General features: G+C 38.1%; 1 protein-coding gene across 1 annotated transcript in view; it reads right to left on the bottom strand.

Annotated features, from left to right (window-relative positions):
* TPH2 (tryptophan hydroxylase 2) overlaps positions 1-12,954 on the bottom strand; it is a 92,000-nt gene extending 79,046 nt beyond the window's left edge. The window contains exons 1-5 of the mRNA XM_050749279.1: positions 12,709-12,954; positions 10,074-10,223; positions 7,302-7,485; positions 7,093-7,193; positions 1,174-1,241 (exon numbers count right to left, since the gene is read on the bottom strand). Of these exons, the coding sequence (XP_050605236.1) occupies positions 1,174-1,241; positions 7,093-7,193; positions 7,302-7,485; positions 10,074-10,223; positions 12,709-12,813 (608 nt within the window). The 5' untranslated portion in view covers positions 12,814-12,954. The remainder of the gene's footprint in view (positions 1-1,173; positions 1,242-7,092; positions 7,194-7,301; positions 7,486-10,073; positions 10,224-12,708) is intronic.
* Between the last annotated feature and the right edge of the window lie 1,445 nt (positions 12,955-14,399).

The following is a 14,399-nucleotide window of genomic DNA, read 5'->3' as shown; positions in this document are numbered from 1 at the left end:
GGCTAGGGCAAGTGCATGCTGATATTGCAAGATATGGAAAGTCACAGTAGAGAGGGCAAGGAAGGTGCTTAGAACAGAGGAGATGAGAATAGGCATATGTGAAAGGGCATGTGCCATGTGGTCCTGGTTTTCAAGAATATGGTTTTCCTAAATGTGGTAGAGAAAAGAGGAAGGATGCCTGGGACTTGGGAGGATGAAGGGAAGAGCACCTAAGCATCAAAGGAAGCTAGGGATGCCCAATGAGAGGTGGGATGAAGAATCTTCTCATCTGTCTTAAGCACCTGTGTGTCAAATTCCTTTTTATAAAAAAAGCCCATACTGAGACCCTCTATAATGTACATAATGTCCTAAACTTTCACCAATGACACATTTGCCTCTCAGGACAGTAAGTTTCACACCTACTCTCAATTGGGGTAGGACGAATCTTTCCCTTACGAGGTATGGATTTACATTTTGTTCTGATGACAAGTTTCCTGTAGCTGATCACATACCAGACAGAGGAAAGAGAGCCTTGTGATGATCTATGAGTTATACTAGCGTGAGTAGAACAAACACAGGCCTAACCACCACTGCATTTTTCTAAACGTGGCCTACAGTCAACATACAACATCGCAAACACATCCTGTCACTACCACATAGCATCATGTACTATGCACAGTCCTCACCCCGAAAAGTGAGGTCCTCCTCTTCCATCCATAACCCCTGCAGTTTACAGGAAATTTTCCTCTCCATGTAAAGCAAACACATGTCTTTTCTATTACGGCTCCTTAAATGAGCCCTTTCACCATTCTTGCTGAATCCTCTACTTTCATTGGGGAAGCAGGAGATTGAAGAGAGTTACTGAAAAGTCAAGGCCAAAGTAAAATTAAAATGAAAACACAGTTTCTGAGACCTGCAGAGTGCACAGAAATGGTCTTTGTCTTGGTGGAGCTGGGAACACAATGGTGTAAATGTAGCTCTTGGCATGTGGCCCGCAGGTCTCATTATTTTACAATTATACCCAGATGTCAAACATCAATGTTGGCATTTAGAGCCTACAGAGTTGGTGAGTGTTTAAAATGGTTCACGCCTGCCTTCTGCAAAAGTTAAAGTGAAGAGATGACAGGTTTGTTTAACACAGCATGTGTTTTTCCTAACTAGCCAGTGACAAGAAAGAGTTATACAGGTACTTACTATTTATAACCCATGGCCACATCCACAAAATACTTTCTTCTCTGTCGATAGGCATTGTCCTTAAATCCCTTAAACACAAAAGAGATTAAGCTATTTAACAAAGTGCTGAAAATTAGCTGCAGAAGACCTAAAAGAAAATCACTGTGGTGTGTATTCAGTGTTCAATTCATATGTAAATCTTATCCTAGGATGGCCATCTTGATGACACAGACAGAAACAAATTGTGCTTACAGTAAAACCTCATTAAATTGGGGCTGTGCTAATTTAGGATGTGTGGCAATTCAGGCTAAAGTTTACCTTTCCACTAAGTAAGCAGAATGACTTAGTTGAGCAAGTTGATATTGTGAACAACACCTTTAGGTTTTCAAACATCATTTGCATGTAATTGATCTTAATCACAAATTAATCCTATCCTATTCCTTAAAGCAGATCCCTTTAACATGATTATTCAGTAACTTCACCTAATTTTAATTGCTTTGTATAAATAACTAATAAATGTGACATTTATTATAAATCCTATCATTTAGAATAATCAACACATTCCCAAATCAGCATGAATTAAAGAGGTTTTGCTTTATTTTATGACTACGGCCACATAATGCAAAATCGATTTTAGGGAATTCATGCACAGAATAGCAGCCTAGCACCATTCCACTCTGACTTCTTACAATTCTAGTTAGTCTTAGCCAACTTCAAGATTTTTATCCATCATCATCCACTTGGGAAATTAAACATTATGTCTGTCATTTTTCAGTCAAGTGAAATCCTTCAGAGAGGACTTCTTGGTTTACTCAAAAATCTCTCCTCTTGTCAACAGACTTTCCATTTTCCTTTCCTTTAAGCACTTTCAGACAATTCTTTCCAGGGTTGTTTCTTCCAGCTGTTGGAAGCTCAGAAGGAATTGTTGCAATTTGACTCCTACCTCTACAGCCCTGCAACCTGGAAGGATAACCAGAAAGCAATGGCTTCCTAAGAATGGAGGCCAGGCAAGGAGACAAGCCACTGGGATCATGCTATTGGAGAGTGAAAGAACAGGGTGAGGCCCACAAAGGCCTAGACTACCTCTGCTGAACCTAAGACAGTTCTGCAAGATGGGCTGCCCAAGAGGAGCCTCAAACTCATTAGCAAATTGCCCCTCGCTTGCCTGGCTGAAGAAAACTGGCCTCGAGGCTAGAAATCTTCACAGGGCTATCTGCTGGACAGAAATGAAGAACTTCCATTGTCATCAACCTTTCTTTCAGGAATGACAAGAGAGTTACTAAGAGGAGGAGAGAGAAGATGACCTGAGACCACCTTTACACCATGTAGAAATGAAGTATCCTCTGTCCAAGAAACTAGCACTTTCTTTTACTGTGAATTGGGAGTTTTTAAACTGGGGTTCATAGACAGGCTTGTGAAGTCCTAAAATGTCTATATAAAACTTTTTACAAAATAGTTACCACTATCCTTGAATTTTGGGTATTTGGCAAAAATAATAATAATAATAATAATAATAAAATAAATAGTTACCACATTCACAAATAGATCTGTGCCCTTTAAAAAAGGTCTCCTGCTGTGTAGGGTAGATGCAGTCATGCTAGAAAGTACTTGTTTCAACACTCACTAGTAAAACTACTTGAGATGGTAAAACCAAAGAATTCTAAGCACCTTTATTATTCAAAAAGAAAACAGGCCATGACAGAAGGAAAAGCGTCCTGTGAAAAGCATAGCATCTGTTCCCCGGTTCCTGCCAGACTGGACACCATGGTAACGGCATCATAATCTGCTGGGCCTCCTGAAGAATCTCAACTGCCTCTCTTCTGCAAACACCTGCACCTTTTCCAAGGACGCAAGAGAGTGATTTACTCATCATGCCTCATTAGCTTAGTGTGGCAGTGATTACGCAAATGTTGTGGGCGATCCAAAACTTCCTGGATTGAACCATGTACTGGCAAAGTAAAACAGGGATGCTAGCTGCACTAGTAGTGACAGAGAAACAGCATTCCTTGGCCATCCATTCTGAACTGAAGCCAGGGATAGGGTTACTGGATAAAATACAGGGCACTCAGTTAAATTTGAATTTCAGATACACAACAAATAATCTTTTTAGTATAAATATGTTCCAAGTATTGCATGGGACATACTTATACCCTAAAACTATTCCTTCCTTATCTGAAACTCAAATTTAACTGGGCATCCCAGATACTTATTTGCTCAATCTGGCAACCCTAGCATCCAGAGAGTACCCACCCTCCCTCTCTCAATTTAAATCAAAGGAAATTGAAGACCCAGCCTGAACTCCAAAGTGCTCAGCTAAATTTCTGTTGACACTCAAGTAGCTATCCCAAATAGGTCAACCTTCACGGAATATTAGAATCACCTGGGAGCTTTAAATAAAACATCAAACCTGGCCACATTCCCAGAGGCCCTGGCATCAGTACTTTTTAATTCTCCACACGTGATTTGAGTGGAAAGCTAAGGATGAGAATCACTGAGCTAGAACATTAATTAAGACATTAGTTCTGAAACTTTAGATCTCATCAAGGTCTCCTGCAGATACTTTTAAATGCAGATCCCTGGGCCATCCCTGAAAGTTCTGACTCAGTAGGCTTCAGATGAGCATCAAGATATTGTATTTTTAACAAACACTTTATGAGTGAACCTTGAACCCCACTTCAAAAGACCTTCCCAGTCTAGATGCTGGCTCCTCAAAATGTGGTCCCCAGGCTCTCTGGTGCAAGCCTTATCTGGGAGATCACCAGAAATACAGAATCCCAGGCCCTACAGAATCATTGTCTGATTTTAAAATGATCTCGGGAAAAAATTTTTGCAATCTACTCATCTGACAAAGGGCTAATATCCAGAACCTACAAAGAACTCAAACAAATTTACAAGAAAAAAACAAACAACCCCATCAAAAAGTGGGCAAAGGATATGAACAGACATTTCTCAAAAGAAGACATGCATACAGCCAACAGACACATGAAAAAATGCTCGTCATCACTGGCCATCAGAGAAATGCAAATCTAAACCACAATGAGATACCATCTCACACCAGTTAGAATGGCAATCATTAAAAAGTCAAGAAACAACAGGTGCTGGAGAGGATGTGGAGAAATAGGAACACTTTTACACTGTTGGTGGGATTGTAAACTAGTTCAACCCTTGTGGAAAACAGTATGGCGATTCCTCAAGGATCTAGAACTAGAAATACCATATGACCCAGCCATCCCATTACTGGGGATATACCCAAAGGATTATAAGTCATGCTGCTATAAAGACACATGTGCATGTATGTTTATTGCGGCACTATTCACAATACCAAAGACTTGGAATAAACCCAAATGTCCATCAGTGACAGACTGGATTAAGAAAATGTGGCACATATACACCATGGAATAGTATGCAGCCATAAAAAAGGATGAGTTTTTGTCCTTTGTAGGGACATGGATGCAGCTGGAAACCATCATTCTCAGCAAACTATTGCAAGAACAGAAAACCAAACACCACATGTTCTCACTCATAGGTGGAAATTGAACAATGAGATCACTTGGACTGGGGAAGGCGAACATCACACACCGGGGTCTATTATGGGGAGGGAGGACGGGGGAGGGATGGCATTGGGAGTTATACCTGATGTAAATGACGAGTTGATGGGTGCTGACAAGTTGATGGGTGCAGCACACCAACTTGGCACAAGTGTACATATGTAACAAACCTGCATGTTGTGCACATGTACCCTAGAACTTAAAGTATAATTAAAAAAAAAAATGATCTCAAAGGTGATTTGTTTGCCCCTTGAAGTTTGAAAGACACTGACCTAGATATTTAACCCTTTCTAGGGAGCCTCAGCAACCTTACTCTTATATTCCAAGCCTCTTCTGAAGTACCCTATCACAAGGGTCCCTGTGTTTGTCTCAGGGCTGGGATTATTCCCAGGCATAAAAAGTGCTTAGACAATTTTTCCATCCTCATCAAACAACTTACGAAAACACCAATTTGCCAATATTACATTCTGTATAATGAACATTTGGTGTGCTTATAAAAGAAATATATGTGGTTTAAAAAATGACAAGAGAGGGGATTGCTAAGTACTTGCAATTATTTCTAGTGACTGCACAGAAAATAAGAGAAGGTATCATAAGGTGGGTATAATTAGGAGTAATGGAATAAAATTAAGCACAGGAAAATTTATGCTGGGTATTGGAATAAATTTATTCTCAGCACGGTCAGTGGTTCCTACGGTTGTTCCATTAAAATGGCTGAACTCCTTTCTCCAGGTTGAGTAATTTTCAAACTAGACTAAGGGGAGCATTTGGAAATAGGAGGTTATCAAAAAATCCTTTACCATCCAGGCATTGATCTGGATGATTTAATACAGCATTTCTATTTCTGGAATTAAGCATTTACTCTTGCCAAATGCTTTCCAGTTGTTTTATTAACTAGGCTTTTCAAACACCCCTTTGAGGTCAATAACAAGTTTATTTCCACTTTTTACATAAAGAACTTGAGGTGCAGAGGTAAAGGGACTTGGCCAAGGTCATTCTGTAAGTTAACAGCTGGTGTCTGTGCAGCCCGGGTACTGCTTAGCTGCTAAGTCAGGTTCCTGTGCTAATTCTGATGCCTTCTGGAAGTTGAGAGAGGGGAAAGATAACAATGGGTGATTATTAAAGCCATTTTTAATGTTTTTCTAATGTTCAGAAGCCTTACATGTGAATTACTGGAACATATTCTGAAATTTTAGGCTATATTAGCAAATATAACACACTGTTTCTTTGAGAGAATTTTTGAAAATAATGCAGTTGAATTGGGTCTGTTTGACCATTTGTTTGAATGGTATATTTGAATTGGTCTGAGTTGGTATGTTATGTCAAATGACTGGTTTAATTGAAAATTTCCCTAGTGTTAAAGTTGTCATAGTTTCCTTTAAAACAGAGGTTCTCAAACTTAAGGGTGGACTTGTTAAAACAAATTCCCACATGATACTGACACTGCTGATGTTGGGGTCGCACTTAGAGAGCCACTGTGCAGAGTAGAGCCACACTGTCAAACCCCCATATTTCCTCAGTTTAAACAGCAAAGAATGTCTGTAAATATTACCTGCAGACCACAGAGACGTCCTGTAAGCATTAGTGATCTGCTTGGGTTTTACTCTTTTATCTGCCCATTTTTAGACAAGGGGCACTGGGGGAGGGAAAAATGCCTATAATGAATGGGTGCATTGCTTACTTCTCCCACACTATTAACTGTACTTCACTCTGGCCATAAAGAAGTTCCAGGTCTCCTGTGTTAAATAAAAACTGATGTAAAGGGGGGAAGGGGAGAATAATGGGAAATGCTTACCCGAGTATCATATTTCTTTAAAGATGGTCATTTTTATTGGAGTAGAGGAAAGAATGATGGTAGATAGATTCAGGGTAGATGTGGGAAGAGATATGTCTTCCATCATAGCCTTTATTCTAAAACGCTCTGCCTTTCCATTGAGACTGAAGTCAACTTCATTACTCTACTCCTAACTACCTCCAGTCAAGGAAAATAGCAAGAAGAATTTTATTCTCTCACTGAGCCCCATAATGCCTAGTCCTCCCTAGTTTCCCAGAGGCATGATCAATTTCAGCTCATCGTTTTTCCAAGGGTCACCATCTGCAAGTATATTTCAGGCTGTCTAATTCCACAGAAATATTCTCCAAGGTTTAGAGTCTCCTCCTCTATCCAACCCTTTTAAAAATAAATGCTACGTGAAAATACCATCCTTCTAACCTGCTTCCAGTCAACACGCGTACAGGGAAGCTTTATCATTTGGAAGTCTGCTCTCAGTTATGGGGAATAAATAAGAAATTGTTCTATAATAAAGCATTGCAGCACAGAACATGGCACACTGCCTGTCACATGGGTGGAGCTGAGAGAGCATGTGAGAAATATATTTTACTGGACACTTACTGGGTGGTCGGCATCAAGCTCAGAACCATACATGAGAACTCTGTGAGAGCATTTGTCTAACTCAGAGATCTTCCGAGGGAACCAGGGCACATCTTCTAGCTCTGTTGAAAACAGTGCAGGTTCAAAAATATTAGTTCACAGATTGTGTTTTCCCCTTTGCAATATTTGTCAGATTTCAAAATTACCCAACAAGCTAAGACCACCCTTGCCTTCTTCCTCTGTCCAAATATTCTCTGGAGGATTCAGCGTCACAATAGTGGTTTGAAATTTCAGCAACTGAATGAGCTCATTGAATTCTGTTTTCCCACACTCACAGTCCACAAAGATTTCAACCTCAGAGCTCCTTCGCCGAGATTTCCTGGATTCAATATGAACCATGTGGACGCGTTTTTCCTGTGGAAACATGACCATCTCAAAATCACCTTCGGGGGACAATAAAAGGAATGCCATCAGCTTTTCTTGTTCACGTCTTAAGCAAGGTGCCAAGTACCCATGCAAGAGGAAGAGACAATCTCTTTGTTCTTTGAATAAAACTTGGAAATATTTCCAACCATTATTTCTGTTAATAAAAAATCTATATATTCATACTTCTGTGTATAGGTTGTCCTGCCTCATATAAAACAGAAGGGGCATTTAAAATATAAACTGGCCCTATAAAATGAACATCATCATTTCCCAGAGAGTGGTACACATCCCATAGGTGGCACATTATTATTTGGGGAAAAAATTATTTATTACATTATCATGTAATAATCCATATTTATATGTTTCCGAAAAACATAACTAAAACTCAAACCCCTAATATAAAGTTTTCTTTTAAAATAAACAGAGTTTTAAAATAGCCTTTTAGAAATAACCTTTTATAATCTTTTTATAAGTAAACAGTACAAATGGCAAGCAGAAATGGGGGAGGTGGCATGAAAATGACTGAGGCTTGGGAAACACTAGCCAAACTGTAATCCATATGGTAGAAAAAGAAATAGGAGCAAGATAAGTAGTCAAGAGAGGATCTCTGAAGGCAAAAGGAAAACAAACAACTTAGGCAATTGCACAGAGGGTGAAGAAAAGGTAAAAAATAATGATAATAACCCCTAAATGGGATCACTTAATAATTGTTCTCTTTTGACAATCTTCAAACTAGCTTCAACCAAGGATGTGTTGCTGCAACTATCACTCTATGATGGATCTCAGAGATAAGGACAGTGATTTAATATTTAAAAATCAGGTTAGAATTTCCCCCAGTGATGTGTTCTTCATTTCCTCTAAGTTAATTGAAGACTCTGTTCTTTTCATCCCAACCCACCTCCAAATAAGCAGACATTTTCTCACTCCAGATGATACACTGTGATTACCAGCACAATTCCTGATACAATCCTAGACAATCTCAGAATTTTCAGCATAAGAGCAGGATACGTAGTTTCCAGTGCCAGAATAGTATCAAATCAAACAGCACCCTCTCCTATATAAAGAAACTAGTCTTAAAAAAAAAAAAAAAAAAAAAAAAAAAACTAGTCTTGTGACTAGGAAACTAAATGTTCTATTTCTGTTTTTATTAACCTTTACAATAATGTCATATTTTCTCAACTGGCTGATAATAACATTAAGATTAAGTTCAAGGTCCAAGAGACTTCACATACATTGTGTCACGTTAGGCTTTTAATGACTTTTGGTTGAAGCAGAGTAGATATTTTTAGGGGAACTGAGGTCCAGATGGGTTAAATGGTTTAGCTAAGGTCCGGTGACTAGCTGATGGCAGAGTGAAAACTCAGGGCTCCTAACTCCTTCTCCAGGAATTTATCCACTGCACCCAGCTGTCTAATTGAATTGGCCTGCCTTTGGCACTGTATGGACACATGCTTGGATGACATAATTATCTGTAAAATATTTCCTCAGATTTCCATTACCACTGTTTATGGTGCCTGATCCTTTCTTCAAGGTCAAAAGAGAACAAGAAATGATTTGCCAAATCAGGCTGCTAATTCCCCTGCTATGATCATCATAGAGGCATCATAATAATGCCTCATAGTTATACACTTTACAAAGCACTTTCACTCATATTATGTCATCCCAGCAATCCTGTTAGGTAGGAATTATTATTGCAAATTTACAAATAAAGAAATTGAACCTAGAAAGCAGCTAGTGTTTAGCCAAACCAGGAGAACACAGGTCTGAATCCCCTGACTGCAATTCCAGCTATCTTTCTACCGCACTAGCAGCCCAAGGCATCATGCAGAGCTAGGCTCCTTATCTTACAGCTCTCATCAACAGCCACTGCCCCCAAACAAAATGCATTTTGTAAGGGAGGGTGTTTGCTGAAGGGTAGAGAAACCGTTAGGTACATGCTGGCAAGAACACAGCTTTTCTTCCAGCCTCACCCCTAACCAGAATCTTTCTTGAGGGTTCAAACTACAGATTTGGGCCTGAGAAGATGCTACGACATTTCTATAAGATAAGGGAAGAGCTAGCCCCACAATGTATAATATAAGGAGAGTGACTCATCTTCACAAAAAGATACATAAAGACACATAAACAATGAGGCTTAGGGGAATACCGAGTGCCTATACTCATGTATCTCACTTTTTTCGTAATAAACATGCTCCTAGGACATGTGTAAGTTCAAATGTGAACAAATCAAATCAAGCTGCAGGCTCTTGCTACTTAAGATACCCTGTTTGGCTCCTCTTGTGTTTTCATTTTCAGGTGGGAAGCTCACATTTTTGAAGTACTGACCTCCTAACCTGGCAATAGTCTTCAGAGTTCCTAACAAGCTAACTGCATTAATAAGCCACAGCTTATACAATTCTGCTTATTTCATTGCTTGACAGACAGACCCCCCTTTTAAAGCCTCTTGAAGTTTGGTTCCTTCGAAACTTTCACCACATTATCCAGAAATTGATTCAGAAATGTTTCAGAGCAGATAACAGGTTTGTAACCAGGCACACAGTCACTTTTAAAATGATGTAATGATATTTTACATTCACCTGAAAGAGCCTCAGTGCTTTCACCAATCCACCGACTTCATTTTTCAAGGAGAAAACAACTGCTGTCTTGCCACTTTCGGTAGCAGTTTCATTTTTGCTGCTTCCCTTGTTGCCTTTGTCGTCATTTTTGCCAGAGTTAGCTTTATTTAGCTTCAGGAATGTCGAAGCATAATAAAATGAAACGTTAGTTAGGGTTCCAGAATCCTCTGTAATTAGATTTTTCCCACACATTTCATTCATAAGTTGGAAGCTCCACCAATCATACAAACTTAAGGTGAAGTTGCCATGTCACTCATAACTTTCAATCATAAATATTGGTTTAATTTACGCTGAGAGACTATTTTCCAGTGGTCTAAGACATCATCTAGTGGTTGAAATTAAAAGGGGATCAGATTTGCTTCGCTTTAATAGCAACAAAAACCTGACTGTCATAAAGCCTGAAGTATCATATATGAACAATTCCTGCCTTTCTAGAATTATTTTACAGCACAAAGTTTGATCTCTTAGCGTCATTGAATCATATGGAAACTATATTAATTACTAACCATAATAAAAATAAGATCAAACATATTTTTGACAATAATTTTAGTTTCAATTAAATTTTAAAAACAAAATATTTATTTCGTTCTGAAATATGTCAGCACATGCCCAGAAATTAATGAGTAATTTTACTTTCTTCAGTTAGATCCACAGTGTCCATGTGAATCTGCCTGCAAAAGTTTAACACAGACAAGTGTATAACTCTAAGGCCATCTGTGTCAGAAGACAATGCTTGAAAAGTGACTATTAAAATTCAGTCACAAATAAAATGAAAAAAGAAGAAAGGAAGAAAGAAACCTGGCAAGCTAATTATTAGGAGCAAACAGTAAAATCTGAGAAACTGAAAAAGATTAACACTTCATTCGCCACTTAAGATTTTATATTGCCTGAGGAAGTAATGTCTATTAGTCCTGCTGGCTAAAGAAAAAAATGACAGATTCCAGTAACTCAGGTCACATTGCCAGAAATGCAGAATAAAAATCTGGAAACTTTATTTAGGAATAGAATGGGAGGAAACAAAACAAAAACAACAAGCTGGGAACTTTCATTTGACAGACAATGCAAAATTAGGATGGTCTGTTTTATATTCTTTATATGCAAATACAGCATTGGGCAGACAAAGAAGTAACTCCTGGCAAATGGTGATTTAATACAATCATACCAATCTGCTACATCCTCATGAAACTGAGAAATGTAGGTTTGCTTTGGGACCCAGTGAATAGTTATCTGCCATTGTCTTCTTCTGATTTCTCTACTGGCTTTATTTTCACACATCAGTATTGCCTTACTCACTAGATTATATGTAATAGAGATGGAGATTTTATTATTTATGACTTGAGGGAGGGAAGAAGTTTATGCAGACATTGACATTTGACAGTATGTTTAGTCATTAAAAGCTCAAATGTCTCAGTGTTCTTAACATCTGCCTCCTCCTCACCACATAACACACAGATCTCGCATATATAAGTAGCATTTTTTATATAAAAGGGTCATACATTAGCATTACCCTAAGCTTTCTTTGTTTTCCTTCTAGCAGTTAATTATGACTTCAAAATTCTTCATTGTAATATCTCATCCAAATATTCATTATATTTAAATGTTAGAAAATCTATTTACGCTTTGGCCTTATTTTTGCAAATTGATTTAAATAATTCTACAGAAGTTGCCACGTTTACTTTTCAACATTTTTATCAGTAATAATATGTCAGTACAATGCAGCCCTCTGGCACATATTTGGAACTACAATATTAAAACAGATTATTCTATGATACAGACTGAATTGGATTTGGTTGATAAACTCTGGTAGTACAGTAATAAAATACCATTTAATATTTTTAATGACTAGGACCTGGACACATTTTTATTTCATGGTTTTTGTTAAATCCCATCACTATTACCTCAAAGCAGGATCTAAAATCCTGCAAATACTGCTTTTTTTATTCTGTAGATATTATAAACATAAAACTCCCTTAAATACCATAGCAAGTGATGTATTGCTTGTATTATTCCATCAAGTAAACTGAAAAAATTGAGCAATGTGGAACACAGAAAAACTTTTGAAAGGAATTCAATCTTTCTTTTATTCCAATAACCTGCACCCATAACTAAGAACAGAAAATAATAGTTCTATGTTTAAAGACCAGGCTTTGTAAACTGAAGGGGGTGTAGGAGACACAATGATCTTCTGAAAACCGTGGAAATTTATTTAATTTGTTCTCCTTACTCCTCCTCCTAATAATAAATGGCTTTTCAAAATTCTTCACACTCTTTTTTTTTTTTTTTTTTTGGTTGTAGATTTAAGACATTGATTCATACAATCTCTGATTCTTAATGTTCAGGAACTTCTTAACTCCGTACTTATAAACTTTGCGGAAAAAAAGTTTAGCACGCAGTGATTGGCACACTCGCTTTGCTTACGGAGAGAAGAGGAAGACTGAAGGCAGACAGGAGGAAAGCAGGGTAGAGAGTTTATAAAGAAGGAGAAAGTTGAGGTGTGCGTGCTTACTTACACTACAAGAGGGATTCATATGGTGAGGAGAAGATGGTCACTGCCCTAGAAAATACTTCTCCATAGTGCCAGGTACGTAGTACTCACTGTTAAGTTGCCGAGTAGCTGATGCTCTTCGGGCACTGCTGAATCCAGGGAAAACCCTCTCCTTGCCCAGTATTTACTGGAAAACATCATCATTGCTGGCTGCATGGATCCCAGTGTAATATTCTTTCTCTGCAGCAGGGGGGACTAGAGGGGCAGTAGCAGCGCTGGCGGAGATTGAGAGGAAGGGGCGTGCGATCAGCTGCCTGCTTGGGGCGCTGTCCAGAACACTGGTGCTGAAGAGCAATGAGAATCCTCCCATCCCCGGGCTCCTTTATATGAATGACTGGAGACTGATGGAAGGCTGATTAGAAAGAAACTCATTTCTGGTTGCCGATGGCCACAGTCAGATTACAGACCTGAAGCCTGGGGTTATCTGTGCTCATGATGTGATTTGTTTCATAGGTCGAGTAGCTTTCTGGGCGGGGGTGGTGGAGAACAATACATAAGGGGGTGTTATTTGTACAAGAAACCATCTATCCCCTGACGTTAGCTCTCTCATCTCTCAAGCCTGCCGCTGGCAAGTTAACCTCAGTCTTTAAGCAACTGTGAATTCAAAGATTTTGTGCTTTCTTTCCAAAATTAGAAAAATAATTTACGAAAGATCAGCACTGCTGAATCCTTAAACCATTTTATGGATTTTTTAATTTTTAATTTTTATGGATAACGAATAGTTGTGCATACTTATAAGGTACATGTGATATTTTGATAAAAGTGTGCAATATGTAATGATCAAATAAGGTAATCAAGATACCCATTGCCTCAAGCATTTATCATTTCTTTGTGATAGAAACATTCCAATTCCACTCTTTCAGTTATTTTAACATACAAAAGAAAATAAATTATTGTGCTCCTGAATACTAGATCTTATTCCTCCTATCAGCCTATTTTTTTACTCATTGACCAACTCCATTTTATGTTAATAAGCTTTTTCTGACCTGACATACTGTAATTTTGTGCATGCAAACATGTGAGTGTACATATGTGTAATGGCTTTCATAGAAGGACTTCTTCTTAATCCTGTGATTCCTCTATGTAGAGTTATATGGAGGAAAATGTATTGCAAAGAAAATGTAAGGGTTTGATTTAGCCACAGGGAGTTTACGTATAGCTCAGATACTAACCCTGGAATCTTCCTTACTAAATGAGAAATAAAAGGAGACTAGATTCCCATATATCAGCCATTCATTTTAACACTCTTGTGGTTACTGAATTTTTTCTCTCCACTGAAAATCATGGAAATTTAATCATTGACATAACCCTTTCATATAAAAACTGCTACTTAAATATATGAGATCTGTGTGTTATGTGGTGAGGAGGAGGCAGAGGTTAAGAGTACTAAGACATCTGAGCTTTTAATGACTACATATACTGTCAAACATCAGTGTCAACTAGATCAAATCCAGCAACTTGACACGCATAGATTAATCAATATTCTTACTATTCAAACCTTAGAAAGTCATAAAATTCACAAGGCCACAGGAAAATGTTACCAATCTCCTGAAGAATGAAAAACTCTTGGCCAAATGTGCTTGTTTCACTAAAAATCTAAACAAAATCTGGTGCTGGTGCTGGCACTGCTTGCCTATATATATATATATAAAAAAGGGGTTTCAAAACAAGTTGGGATGAACTAATATTGACTGAAGTTTAATTGTTTCTGGAATCTTGAAGGGATATAATTATTAATTGAT

The sequence above is a fragment of the Macaca thibetana genome, chromosome 11 (genome assembly GCF_024542745.1).
Source record: "Macaca thibetana thibetana isolate TM-01 chromosome 11, ASM2454274v1, whole genome shotgun sequence".
NCBI lineage: Eukaryota > Metazoa > Chordata > Mammalia > Primates > Cercopithecidae > Macaca > Macaca thibetana.
Note: the sequence above shows the minus strand (reverse complement) of the source record. Positions and strands in the feature narration are given on the sequence as shown.